We start from the raw sequence: 14119 nt of genomic DNA, 5'->3' as shown, positions 1-14119 counted from the left end.
AAGGCACGTTATCACACATCATAGTTACATTTAGTCACAAATATTATAAATCTTGGATTACATTAACATTTAGATTTATTTATAACAAGAAAAAAAAGACTTATTGAAATCCTACAAACGACCATCTTTAAAATATTCCATTGCTGTAGTAAAAATGAATACTGAAATTGTTTACGATTTTACACTAGTATTATCTCGTGAATCAACCATAAATAATTGCTGCAATTTATTTAAAGTTTACTTTAATTAGGCACTTTTTTACACATCATAATTACATTTAGTCACAAATATTATAAATCTTGGATTACATTAACATTGAGAAACACTAAATTTATTTAAAACGAGAAAAAAGACTTATTGAAATCCTACAAACGACAATCTTTAAAATGTTTTAATGCTGTAGTAAAAATGAACATTGAAATTAAATGACGATTTTACACTAGTATTATCTAGTGAATCTACCATCAGTAATAAGTACTTTTTTAAATTTTTTAGATTTTATATAATTATTAAGTAGTCACTAAAAATCCATTTTTCTCTTAGAATGATACTCTGTTTAGTAAAATTTATAATTAATTACCTTTGAGATTCGACAGTTTGGAATGAATTATTATATTACATATTGGCTGAGAGTCAAATATCGTCTTTATAGTCGAGAAACAAATCCGCCAACAAGAGATTGCAAATCGTTGAATGAGTAGTTACAGTTCTGTATATGGTTGTTAAAATATAAAATTGTGAAGTATAAAACTATATAAATGTAAAAATATTCTCATCATCCGTTTTCACCAAAATTGCGTTTTCAAAACAATTTACTAATTTTGAGAGATTCTTAAAATCCAAAACTGTGTAAAATTTTTTATATATTGAGATATTAAAGTCTGCCTCTTGGATCCGAATCCAAGGGTTAAAAATTATGTTGAACCATTGGATGTAATAAAGAGAAAAAATTGTCGTTTCATTGTTTCCTTCGTCTTGTTCAGTTCTGCAGTGAATGTTAGCTAGGTAATGTCTTTGCGCAACATCCCCTCTGCTGAACTTCTGACCTACTGCAATATCGGAACTAGGAAAACGGTTACATTTTGTATTATTTGAAAGGTTAGGTTAGGATAAAGACAATCTCTGGGCCGAGCGCTGCGGCAACATGTTCAACTTACAGCTGAAAAACCACGAGCTAGTAGGTTGGAAGTGTAGTATAGCGGATGTGCGTACTTCGTAAATCCGAAGATACGCATCGAATAATTTTCTTCTTGTCTGACTTATCATACAACTCCGACCTGGGCTGTGTCGGATAAAACGGAAATAGAAAGTTTTATTTCCGGAAACTGGAATGTGTGAGGCAACTGTAATTCCGAGTCCACGACAGTAATTCTTTCCTGAATGTAATCAATTAATCAATCAATCAATCAATTGATTAACAAATTAATAAATCAAGAAATCAATAAAAACCCTTAATAAAACAATCAACCAGTCACCATAAATAGCTGTCCACGATATATCAGAATATATCTTATTCTCAATATATATCGACACATCCAATTCTCCACGGGACCCTTTAATCTTATTCAGAAAAGTGTTAAATTATGATGCATAAATCTGCAACTACTTTCAGAAAAAACCACATTTAAAAATTATCAATGTTTAATCGAAAAATAGGATAATATTATCCTATTTGCTTAGACGTCGAGTTTCAGGGTTAACTAAGAGGGGGTGGGTTGTAAGGTTTCAGGGACACCCGTGGGCACTGAGCATGTTTATCTTAAGGGATATCTGGAGCGAAATGGGGGGGGGGGGTTGTATCTGAAAGCTCTACCTGAAACTGATCCAGGAATTGTTCTGGTATAAGAACCTGCAACCAATCCCCCTGAGCTGCAAAATGTTTGCCGGGACCTACCAGGGTTCCTGCAACCCGACCCGTCACAAATGTAACGGCAGTCTCTAAAAATTAAAAACAATGTCAGGGAGTCAAGGGTGAATATTTTACTTCAAAACCTTTTACCTTCCTGTTTGTAATGAAAGTTGCTGCAAAAAAAAGGCGTTCCAATCCTCCAAAATGGTTAGGGATGGTTTTATTTAAAGGGACGTCAGTGTAATTTAAAGGGATTGTAAGTGTAATTTAATGGGACTGTAAGTGTAATTTAAAGGAACAGTAAGTGTAATTTAAAGGTACTGTACGTGTAATTTAATGGGACTGTAAGTGTAATTTAAAGGGACAGTAAGTGTAATTTAATGGGACTTTAAATGTAATTTAAAGGGACTGTAAGTGTAATTTAAAGGGACTGTCAGTGTAATTTAAAGGGACTTTAAGTGTAATTTAAAGGGACTGTAAGTGTAATTTAAAGGTACTGTAAGTGTAATTTAAAGGGACTGTAAGTGTAATTTAAAGTGAAAACTACTTTAAACGATTAACAATGGTAACATGGAAACCTTTTTCCTCACTTTCCAATATATCAAAGGTTTTTGAAACGTTCGATTTATATAAAATATCTCATACATAAGGGTTATGAATAGAGGCCTGAGGCCGAATTAAAAAAAAATTTAGCCGCGGCTTAAATATGGTTGGTTCCTCTTAAAATTGTATTCAATGTTTTAAGATTTAAGCCGGTGCTCAATTCAGACTCGGGATACATTTTTTTACCTTTTAAGATGGATTTAAGAGTAAAGTGAAATCCATGTTTAAGGCGACCCTGAATGCAAAGTGGAAGATACCGGGCAGTTTCTGAAATTAAAATAATAATTGATTTTATTGATTCAAAATTAAATCACACTACAAGCTTCCAATTGGTTAAAAAAATACTAACTTCCTATTGGTTGAAATATGAACATGATTCAAATCTTTATCAAATATCAATTGAAAACAAACATATTCATTATTCCAGCTTTATATTGGCTAAAAACTAGAACACATTATTATATTGGTTGAAAACATAAAACATAATTCAATAGTTTCGAAGCCCAGCTTTTCCTGGATGTAATTTCTCTCTATAAAAGCCAACCCAGAACATAATATTGATTTAAAAAATAAGTACCTAGACTACAAGCTAAGGCTACTCCTCTTGGATAAGATACACGTCTAAAAATAATAACAAAAATATTTAAGGAACAGCTGACGTAAATTCAAATAACCCTCAATTTAAAACGGTACAATTTAATCATAGATTAATTAACAATACAGATTGAACACTAAATGTCGCCTTTTTAAGTTTTAGGGATTTTTCGTTTACAATAACCCTGAGTCAGAGGCCCAAAGAAAATACGCGCAAGGTGCGTTGAATTAAAAGACAGAGAGAGAGCATACGCATAACTCCTTTAGGCTTCTGCCTCTGGGTTATCGTGAACGAAAAACCTCTAAATCTTGAAAAGACTTCATCTAGTGTTTTATCTGTATTTTTATTATTCTATGACTTGAATACTGTAGCTGGGTAACACTGAGGAAGAAGGAGTCGTTTTTCAAAAGTGTAAAATTCTAACATTGTCCTTAATTGTCCCTGCAGATGTGCAGCATACATCATTTAATCACTTTTTTTAGAGAAACAATGATGGAAAAAATATTATTTTTGGCTTTAAAAAATCTAGTATTATCCTTGATCTATAAATGTAAAGTCATTCTAAATTATTTATTAAATCTTATTACTTGGCAATTATATTACATTATAAATAGTATATAGAAGTTTTTTTTTACAATTAAGATGAAAAAGTTTGTTCTGTAATTTCTAAAAAAATCTAAATATATAACTAAATAGGGATACTGAGCCCGCGATTTAAAAATTTTGGGAAAATACGGCTCGGGTTTAAGCTGTCCTTGGGCCTTATTTACGACTTGAGCTTTCGGATTCAAGCTGCATCTTATTTTCCACAGAGTTGAGTTCAAAAACCGGTTTAATATTCTATTAGGCGGATTTTCACAATTGGAATTGGCGCATTCCGAGTTTTGATGAGAACAAGACTTAACATTGTGGGATACTGGGAAAAAATCTAAATATATAACTAAATAGGGATACTGAAAAGGATATTCTCGACATAGATATTTTTGTCGTCATCATTAATTCCAAAAAATCACAATTCTCTTTAACTTCAGTTTTCTTCAAAATATAAATTTTAGGTAATTTTTCTAACCTGGAATTAAGACCACTGTATATTAATCGGTCACACTAAAATAAATGATATTGTAGTATTAAACTACAGAACAGTACAGAAAAGTGTTACAGTTAGAGAAAATTTTTAAGGAATTATTATTTTAAAAGTCCGTATATTCACTATTTCAAATTTCTGTTCCATACTGAATGAAAAGGGTGAGGAGAAAAAAAAAGATCCTGATTAAGATAAAAACAAAGAATATATATATTTCTAAATATTTGCCTTTTTCATAAAATATCAGGGGTGTATATTTTTTAGAATTATCTTTAAATATAATTTTGATGATTTGGGGTAAAAAATATAAATTGAGACATTAACAGGCAATATCTTTATTCTTTTTAACACTTTCCCCCAAAAAATTAACCCAATTCAGCGAAAAAACCTTTCTGGAGGAACAAAAAAAATTCCCAAAAGGGGAAAATTATCTTTTTGAAAATATAGACCCCTTTAAAATATCCACCTGTTGAGCTAGAGAAGCCCAATCTGACAATGCAGAATCTCCGGTCAACTCGCGTTCTCTACAAATCGATTAATAATTAATTAATTAATCAATCAATCAATCAATCAATCAATCAATCAATCCATATAATCAATCTATCCATTCATTTATTGATCAACCATCCATTAAATCAATCAATCAAATAAATGTGGAATCTCCTGTAAAATCTTGTTCTCTACATATCAACCAACTAACCAACCAACCAACCAACCAACCAACCAACCAACCAACCAACCAACCAACCAACCAACCAACCAACCAATATATCAATGAATCAATTCAGTCATTATATAAAATTTTTTGAGGCAACTCATGTTTTAAAGGTGTGAATTTTAATATTGATAAAATGTTAGAATCTAAGAAGGGAAACGAAAAAATCTTTATTGTTTTTGTTTAATAATTAACATAATTGTTCGCTGGTAGAATAAAACTATCATACAATTTTTGAAACACATATAAAACAACTTTTAAAATACTTTTAATAAAACACTTAAAAAACTTTTGAAACACTTGACTTTAAACTTTTTGAAAATTCAAAAATTTATTTAGAAAAAAATGTTGTCTACAAATCCATTTTCTATTTTCACCCCCCCCCCCCATTGAAAAAATGCCTATATACGCCCCTGGCCCCTTTCTTATCATATATATTTGGAACCCTGCGTTGCCCAGAGCTTAAAACTTTAGAATAGTTCCTTATTATTCCTGATTAGTTAATAATCTGGAGTTTAATAACAAGAGGAGAACAAGCATTCTTTAATCTGGAGATTAAGAAAAAGAGTGGATCAAGAATTAATCCCGATAGCCACTATTTAAAAGTTCCTAGCTCTGGTTATTTATAGTTTCCCCTGCAGTTAACCCACAAGTAGTCGATTTACTGGGAACATTTTTGCAATTAAAGTTGATACACTTAAATTAGACTCTAAAAACCAAGCGAAGAACATTCCGTGTTTCCCAATCAAAATTTGAGGCAAATCGATCAAGGGTTTATGAGCTGTGATCTGACATACAAACAAACATACAAACAAACAAACAAACAAACAAACAAACAAACAGAGATTACAAGTTTATATATATATATATAGATTCTAAACCTAGAGGCTGTAACATCAGTTTCAGTCCAGGAAATACACGCAGCCATACCACACAAGTTGGATCCTAGGAACAATCAAATTGTATAATACACTAGCTGGAGGCCGAGCGTTGCCCGTGAAATTTAAAGAAAATTTCGTAAATAAAAAACAATTTCGAATTAAAAAAATTGATTAAAATAATTGATTTTAAATTTTTTTTTTTTAAATTGATAAAAAAGAATTGATTTTAAAACAATCGATTGTTTAGCCTATGTCCCCACTCAAAAAGTTTCAGCTAATTTTAAAAAAATTAATTTCCACACCCCCCGGCCACCCACGAGTGTCCACAAAAAAATTCAGTCCATTTGGTCCAGCCGTTTGGCCGGCTAGAGGCAACATATATATGAATACATGTCTTGTTTTATTATAAAGAAGATATATACAAGTTTTTGAGAACGAATTAAAACCCAATATCGAATATTGATGCTCTACATAAACAGAAAGCCTAGAGTTCAATCCATCTGATTAAAACAGTGATAAATAGAAAACAAGATCAAGACAAATGATTATAATGACATTATATTGAATTTCTTATTCTTAATTAATTTGTTCGCAGATTTCTATAAATTTTTCAAATGTCGTCTTTTCAATAAAAATTCCCGGAAATCTACAGAAAATGTTTGTAAACTTAACGAGACAATACAGAAACCAATAACTGAATAAGATTACTTATTTCGATGATAATAGTTAATTTTTATTTTCACAATCTGTTCCAATACAACTAATAAGTTTATTGTAGAATTTTTACTACATTTTTAGTCGTCGTTATTGATTAACTTTTTAAAGACAGATTCTCTAAACTTTCCCTCAAATATGAACAATCTGAAAGGATTTTAAAGATTGAATTTGAGCTCTTCCTGACCAAATATGCACCGTAAAAACGTCTTCTGAATCTCAAATGATTCCTTAACAAATTTCTCCACAATACTACATTATCTGTTCAACTACAATAAATTGCCGGTCACTCCCTTTAAAGCTTTGTTTGATCCAGAGTGAATGATAGTTCCATGATTTCTCATTTACGTTATTTATCTTCAAACGAGAGTTATCTATAAAATGACTTGTTGATTTCTTACTACAGAAACAATGGATATTGTAAAAGATAAAATAGAAAACTGGACAACTTCTACATTATTGATGAGATAAAACTTGTAAGGGTAAATTAATGCATCGTTCATGACCCTCTAAAAATAGAGGGCACTAAATAATTATAAAGCAGTCCCTTCCAAATAATGTAAAGTTTTTATCATAAAATGTTTAATAAAAACCGTTTTTTTTGTATACAAAATTATATTGTTACTTGAGATGAGAAAATGAGTACGAAGATGATATTCCTTCTCTTCCGAGGTTTTTCCCATCCGGCTTTCAGCGATAAAAGAACCGAAAAAAGTTCCTGGCATGCTTGCGGGAAAATTCATTAAGTAGGTGCCCCAGGACAGGGGTGTTACTGTAAAATATATTCCCAATTCTAACCTTCAGCTGCTATGCCTGCATCCACCATCGATTTAGTCTCAGGAGAATACGCAAACAGTGATAACGATCTAAAATATTAAAATTAATATTGCGAGTATGCATTGGTGACTATTATTTAAAGGACTTAAAGTGTACTTTTAAGCAGTGCTTAGGATACGGATCCGCAAAAAAATGCAGATCCACGGATCCGGATCCAAGCACAATTTTATTTTTCAAAATGTGCAAAACAGCGTTATTTTTCCTTAAAAATGTCTTATTTTGAATTGTTTAACAGATTTTAAAAATATTCTCAGGGTCTCAGGTTTCTATCTTGCTCAAATCTTAACCTCCACCGTGCACCCCCCCCCCCCTTTAATAACTAGAGAGGGGGGGGAGAAGTCTCCCTTTTCCCCATTGCAACTAAGCAAATTCAGTCTTCACAAATTAAGGTGTAAGGATGTGTAAGAGTGAGGGGGAAAAGGGAGGGGGCGCACATATGCTAAAAAGATACAGATGCTAAGGAACATCTTGTGTTCCCAGTATAAAGAGACTGTTCTCTGCCCTGAAGATATTCAAATCAGATCTAAGGAGTTGCATGAAGGCAGATATTCCAAACGCCCTCCTTCTACTAAAAGCTAATATGAATTAGACCTGTTTTTTTTCGTCCAATAAAGTAAAAAAATCATTATCATTTTGTGCAAACTAGTAGAAAAATAGTATAAAAAAATGTTAAAATGTTTAACATTTTTTTAGGTATGAAAAGATATTTGAACTAAAATAAATTTTTTTTTTGATCAATGACCTGGATCCGGATCCGGATCCGGATCCATTTTTTTTGAAAAGCGGATCCAGGATCCGCATCAAAATTAAATGGATCCTAAGCACTGCTTTTAAGTGACCCTCCATGCAAAGATAGCATTGAAGATTACGTTGATTTTCTGAATCGAAGTGTTTATTTCTCTGAATTTCTCCATTATTTCTTTTTAATTTCATTTTAGTTTCATTTTAATTTCATTCACCTTTGGATATTTTTGACTAAAAGACTACCCCCTACCGGAGAATATGTATGGTATGATATACCTCTGGATATCTGTGACTAAAAGACTACCCCCTACCGGAGAATTTCTAAGTAAGCTAATAACACCGGGTCCGTTCCATCTAAACATATTAACAGATATTAAATGAATTAATTACAGGGGCTGAGGGAGTCTGAGAAGAAATCATCATCATTGGATTACGATTAGAGACCACCTTAAATTAGACTCCAATGGACGTCTCGCTGGAGACCACTTTATTCTCATTGGAGACCCCCATATTCTTATAGGAGACCCAATATTCTCATTGGAAACCCCCATTATTCTCATTGTAGACCCTCATATTCTCATTGGAGACCCCCAGATTTTCATTAAAGACCCCCAGATTTTCATTAAAGACCCCCAGATTTTCGTTAGAAACCCCCAAATTTTCGTTGAAGACGAGAATGTGGGAGTCTCCAATGAAAGATGGTCTCCAATAGTACTCCAAAGATGATGATTTCTTCCAAGACTCGGACTGGGGTAAGTTTTTGTTAAAGAAAGACATTTTTTAAATATGGGTCAATTTTCAGATAAAAAAAATGCAAATCAATATTAACAAGGCCTGCAGTTCTTAGTAACTTGCAAACTCATTCAAATTTACTAAGATGAGTGAAAAGAAAATATGTCTTAAGAATATTTCAAAATGAAAAAAATACATTTGTCTCGAACAATAAATTCAAAATCGTTATAAGAATATCAGAAATAGACGACGGTATTTTAGACAATTTTTGTTTCTATAAATTTGGACAACTGTCAACAGGCATTGTTTAGAGTTCTCCCAAATACCATGACCGTCAAAACCAATAACCATCATGGGTGACCATTATTCAAATGACCAAGACCATGACCATGAGCTCTGTTTGTTTATACCTTTGTACAGCTTTGAGTTCATCTTCTGTGACACAAAAAATCTGAAGAAATCTAAGTTGACCCAGCGCTGTATTTATTACTTCAAGCTGGGGATCCTTAACAAATATTTCTTACTTCATTTATAAATAATTATTCTGCATTATAGGTCTAGGGGCTGGATAAGAAGGAGTAGGGGCTGGATAGGAGGTTAAGGGGCTGGATAGGAGGGGTAGGGGCTGGACAGTAGGGTTAGGGGCTGGATAGGAGGTGTAGGGGCTGGATAGGAGGTGTAGGGGCTGGATAGGAGAGGTAGGGGCTGGACAGTAGGGTTAGGGGCTGGATAGGAGGTGTAGACCGTAGGGGCTGGTTAGGATGGTAATATTTTAAACCATTCTTAATTTTCTTCCCGATTTTGTAAATATTTGATAAACAAATAACAGAGCTGTGAAATGATTGATGTCTTTATTCTTCCTTTCTTCAGAAATTTAGGATATTAAAGTTTATATTTTTAAAACTTATATACTTATAAACATTATTTGGCACGGGAACTCTTGTGGATATCAAAATCAATGCTTGATTTATCAAATCTTTATTAGTATTCCCGCATGGTAATTAACCCTGGAAGTGTCTACAGTGGATATCGAGATCAACCATTCGGTTTAATGAGTATCCAATTCCAACACAAAGGTTCCCAAATAATACATAAATGAATACCATTGTAAAATTTAACAAAGAGAAAGAATAAATAAAAAAAACATTATTTCACTGTTTTCTGATAAATTTTCTTCTCTTATATAACAACGTTCAAATCGTGCAATATTTCAACATGGGGACTCAAGGACAGGGGGAGGAGGGTGAAATGAATGATCTAAATTGTCCACCTCTGCCACTATAAGATGCTTTAGTATGGATTGACTTGTACCGAGAGGTTCACTCCAGGTTATATGATCACCAGACACTAACTTCACACAACATCCATCATAATAGCGGGATGTATATTTTTCAGATTTTTAATAAATTGACGGGTAAAAAAAATAATTTTTAAACTTGATACTTTGATACTTTTCAGCAAAAATACATTGATTTTTTCCTAAAAATCATTATTTTCCCAAATTAGCCCCGTAAAATAAATGTTTTAATGGTTTATGAAATATTTATTTGTTTAAAATATCAAGATAGTGTCGTAAGTAAGTATCAAAGAATTATATCGCATAGCTTTTAATAATATCTGAAAAAGAATACATCCTTTTAAAATATCTTAAGTCTATCAAATTCAATAACATTTGTTGTTTGTTTGAATCAACCTTCAAAATATTTTTTGTTCATTGTGTATTATGAAGCTCCAAGTGAATGTTCGAAACAAATCCGTTGATGTTGGTGTTTTACAAGATGATGTTAGATGTGCCTTATTTTCCGTTTCAAACACATATTTGGCAATTTTCTGAAGAACTTTGAAAGGCCAGTCCGGTGGTACCAATTCATCTCGTCTAAAAGTATCATTATTTAGCAGAATGTAGTGTTAAAGGTACTGAAAAAGTTATTTCAAGTGGTCCTCAATATAGTGTCCTGTCAGATTTACAATGGCACCCTTTAAATCGTTACCAGCGTAAATTAGGGATCATTACTTCAATCTACAAAATGTAGAATTCTGATTTCCGAAAATTTACTTTTTTTCTTCCAAAGTCAATTTTATTCGCAATTAAATAATACCAATTTTAAGAAAGAAAAAACCAGATAACCCCATAAGTTTTACTAGGAAAAGGGTGGGTTTACCCTATAAATCACATCCAGTCACTTCTTAAGTTTGATATAATCATTAAAAATTTAATTTGAAATACCAAATCTGATGCATATTTCATAGCTGCAATGTTGATTTAAAAAAAATTAGATTACTAAACATTAGAATTTACCGTCTGAGTCTAAACGTAAGTTCGAATCCATATCCACTTGGAGAATTAGGGCCGGCTGCAGGAGGATGCACTCTGGACAATCAGCGGGTGTAAATTTTCAGTAAAAAAATATATTCAACCTTTTATATCTAAGTTTGTTTTAATTAAGCATTAATTGTATAGTTTAAGGGACGAAATTTAATAAATAGCGAGACATAACCGCCCCTACTAAATTTTGACTCTTCAGCTTGCCACATGAGAAGTGGTTCTATGCGGTTCAACTAATGTTTTGCTTTTACTTAAATCAGGTTAAAATGAAATAATGCCTGAATCAAAGACAACATTTTCTAAGCCAAAGTAAAATGGCTTATTTCAAATTTTTGAAACAGATTTTTAAAATTACCTTTACTTTGTTATGTTTATCTTATATGCACAAAAAAAAATGATTTTTGAAAACTCTCCGATAAAATCAAGAAAATCTATCAAATGTGTCTTGTTGGGTGTGAAATAAATAAAATTTCTGGAAAAGTAGCATTGATTTTTAACTATAATTATTACATTAAAAAGGGGAGTAAATATTCTTCAGATCTATTTTTTTTCTAATTTTTTTAATTACACCCCTTCCATCGCCATGAAGATCTGAGAGACCAGAACTAACATAGTGCCAGTGCGTACAATTTCCTTGATTACTGTATACTGTGATGTAATCCAATGGGTCAGGCCCGCCTAAAATTAATTTAGATAAACAAGGATGGTTCAAGCAGTGCTTAGAATCCGCAAGCTTTTGGCTTCCTGAATTATAGAGATTATAAAAATGTCCTCATTTCTGAATGGTTCATCAATTTTTAAGATAAAAATAAGCGAGGAAAAAAAATTATTTTTTGTTTAAAAAATCAGAAAATTTTAAAGAAATGACATGGATATTTTTTTCCAGTGCGGATCCAGGATCCGGATCCGCATCAAAATTAAATGAATCGTAAGCACTGGTTTCAGGGGGGGCATAACAAACAGAAACCTTTCCTCTTTTCCGTGGTTATTAACTTATTTTACTTTCCCTTTTTCCGACAGAAAGTTATAACTTTAAAACTTCTTTATTTTTAAACATAAAAATAAAGATGTTAACGACATAATTCTAAATAGTTGAAAGCTCTGTTTTTTAATATGTTCGATCATAACTTACGAACCAATTGACATTTTGCTTTAAATTTTGAATGGAGAACTTGGCAGAACCATGATAATATTTTTTGCTTAGTTAAAACATTTCAACTGAGTTTGTTGGCGTTAACAAATAAAGTTTAGTTTTCTAGACAATGCTGGGTTCCCAAATCTACTTCATTACAAAAAAGTAATCTTAGTGAGTTTGTTGGTTTCTACCGCCGATCATAACTCACTATCCCCCTTGACCGATTTGACTCAATTTTTAATTGGGGACACTCTGTACAACCAAGGAAGTATTCCAAGATAAATTTAAAATTTCTGAATTATAAGAGTTGACTTATGAAGAAAGTTTCCGGGCAACGCTGGATTTCCGGCAAATTTCTAGATTTTAAACCCCTACCCGTCGCATTTCTATCAATTTAGTAAATACTATATCCTTATAAAGATTTTTGACCCCCCCCCCATCATAAAAAATGTTGGTAGCTCGGGAATGCCGCAATGAAGTATGAGACAGATAGCAGGCTAGTTCTAGCTGCGGCGCTCATCCCCCTAGCCTGTCCTATCCGCGGCGCTCGGCCCCCTAGCCTGTCCTAGCCGCAGTGCACGGCCCAGAAATATCAACACCTAACTTAACCCTAAAATATATACTAATCTCTCTCTTCTTATAATTCATTGCACCATTCGCGAGTAACACGAGTTTGGCCGCTGCCAAATATGTGCATAGTTAAATTATATGAAAAATTTGGTTAATTCCAGGGTTGAGATATGTTTTAACAAGTTCTGGGCCGAACACCGCGGCTAGAACAGGCTAGGGGGCCGGGCGCTGCGGCCGTAAGTCATACTTCGACCATGTACATTTTTGATGAATTGCGGGGGAGGAGGGTCCAACAATACTTCTCTAAGAAATAACCCAATGGCGTTATTGAGAAAACAGATCAATCCCCTCTTACCTACCTAACCAATATTTTACAACAGATCAATCCCCTCCTACCTACCTAACCAATATTTTACAACAGATCAATCCCCTCCTACCTACCTAACCAATATTTTACAACAGATCAATCCCCTCCTACCTACCCAACCAATATTTTACAACAGATTAATCCTCTCCTACCTACCTAACCAATATTTTACAACAGATTAATCCTCTCCTACCTACCTAACCAATATTTTACAACAGATCAATCCCCTCCTACCTACCTAACCAATATTTTACAACAGTTGAGATTTGAAGTGGGTTTTTTTGCTCCGGATACAATCTTTGACACGCCCCTACAATAGCCTGGAATCCCGGAGCTAGGGTGGGAGGTGGTCGATTCCCGGGAGCTAGGGTGTGGCCTGTATTCTGCTGAAGAGGCGGGGTATCCATTCTTTCTGATCTGTAAAAATCTAAATCAATTACGAATAATTGATCAACAATAGTATATATGGTATCTATACGTGGCATGTTGGATTTTCAAAGATTATTTTTCAATCGTTATATTGGCTTTGACGGGTCTGTCCTACAGAACGATTTTTCAAAAAAATAAATAATAATAAATTTGCTGAAAAATAAATGGTCATGTACAAAATTGATAGGAGGGGGGGGCTGGGGGGGGGGTCCAAAAATCGTATACTAGGACAGTTCCAACTACCGGCTTAGACACAAATAAACACTTCTGTGTTTACTGTTTATCTGTGTATTCTGTTGATCTTATAACACCATGACCATTGTGAAATTATGGTGAAATTAGTTTTTGCCGACCACCAAACTATTTTTATTTTCGTATAATTCAAATATTTAACGCGGCAAAATATGTTCAGTGTCGTCTTTGCCGTTGTTGCAAAATCAATTGGCATGGGCCGTAGGGAGACTTTCTGGGGAGGGCGTCGCGGACTTGAATTTTCCCGAATGCCGCGTGTCATTATTATAATTCCAAGAGAGAGACA

The 14119-nt window shown here is 33.2% G+C and overlaps 1 protein-coding gene across 2 annotated transcripts; it reads right to left on the bottom strand.

Annotated features, from left to right (window-relative positions):
* Positions 1 to 13: 13 nt before the first annotated feature.
* LOC111714906 (suppressor of fused homolog) lies at positions 14 to 13597 on the bottom strand. Of its 2 annotated transcripts, XR_002768117.1 has the most exons (16): positions 13391 to 13597; positions 11651 to 11758; positions 11054 to 11123; positions 10549 to 10630; positions 10025 to 10105; positions 9165 to 9259; positions 8299 to 8376; positions 7240 to 7307; positions 5728 to 5791; positions 4598 to 4655; positions 4117 to 4151; positions 3030 to 3073; positions 2639 to 2719; positions 1814 to 1938; positions 581 to 1376; positions 14 to 325 (listed from the first exon to the last, which is right to left on the bottom strand). XR_002768117.1 is itself a non-coding variant. In XM_023490124.1 (15 exons), exons 1-15 carry the CDS (start codon positions 13557 to 13559, stop codon positions 1263 to 1265), a joined length of 1272 nt encoding a protein of 423 aa, XP_023345892.1. In that variant the 5' UTR covers positions 13560 to 13597; the 3' UTR covers positions 14 to 1262. The 2 variants fall into 2 exon arrangements, 1 of the variants encoding a protein (XP_023345892.1); XM_023490124.1 differs by having other exon boundaries at positions 14 to 1376.
* Between the last annotated feature and the right edge of the window lie 522 nt (positions 13598 to 14119).

Source organism: Eurytemora carolleeae, unplaced genomic scaffold (genome assembly GCF_000591075.1).
Source record: "Eurytemora carolleeae unplaced genomic scaffold, Eaff_2.0 scaffold1673, whole genome shotgun sequence".
Lineage (NCBI taxonomy): Eukaryota > Metazoa > Arthropoda > Copepoda > Calanoida > Temoridae > Eurytemora > Eurytemora carolleeae.
The sequence above is the reverse complement of the archived record's forward strand: the minus strand, read 5'-3'. Positions and strand labels throughout refer to the sequence as shown.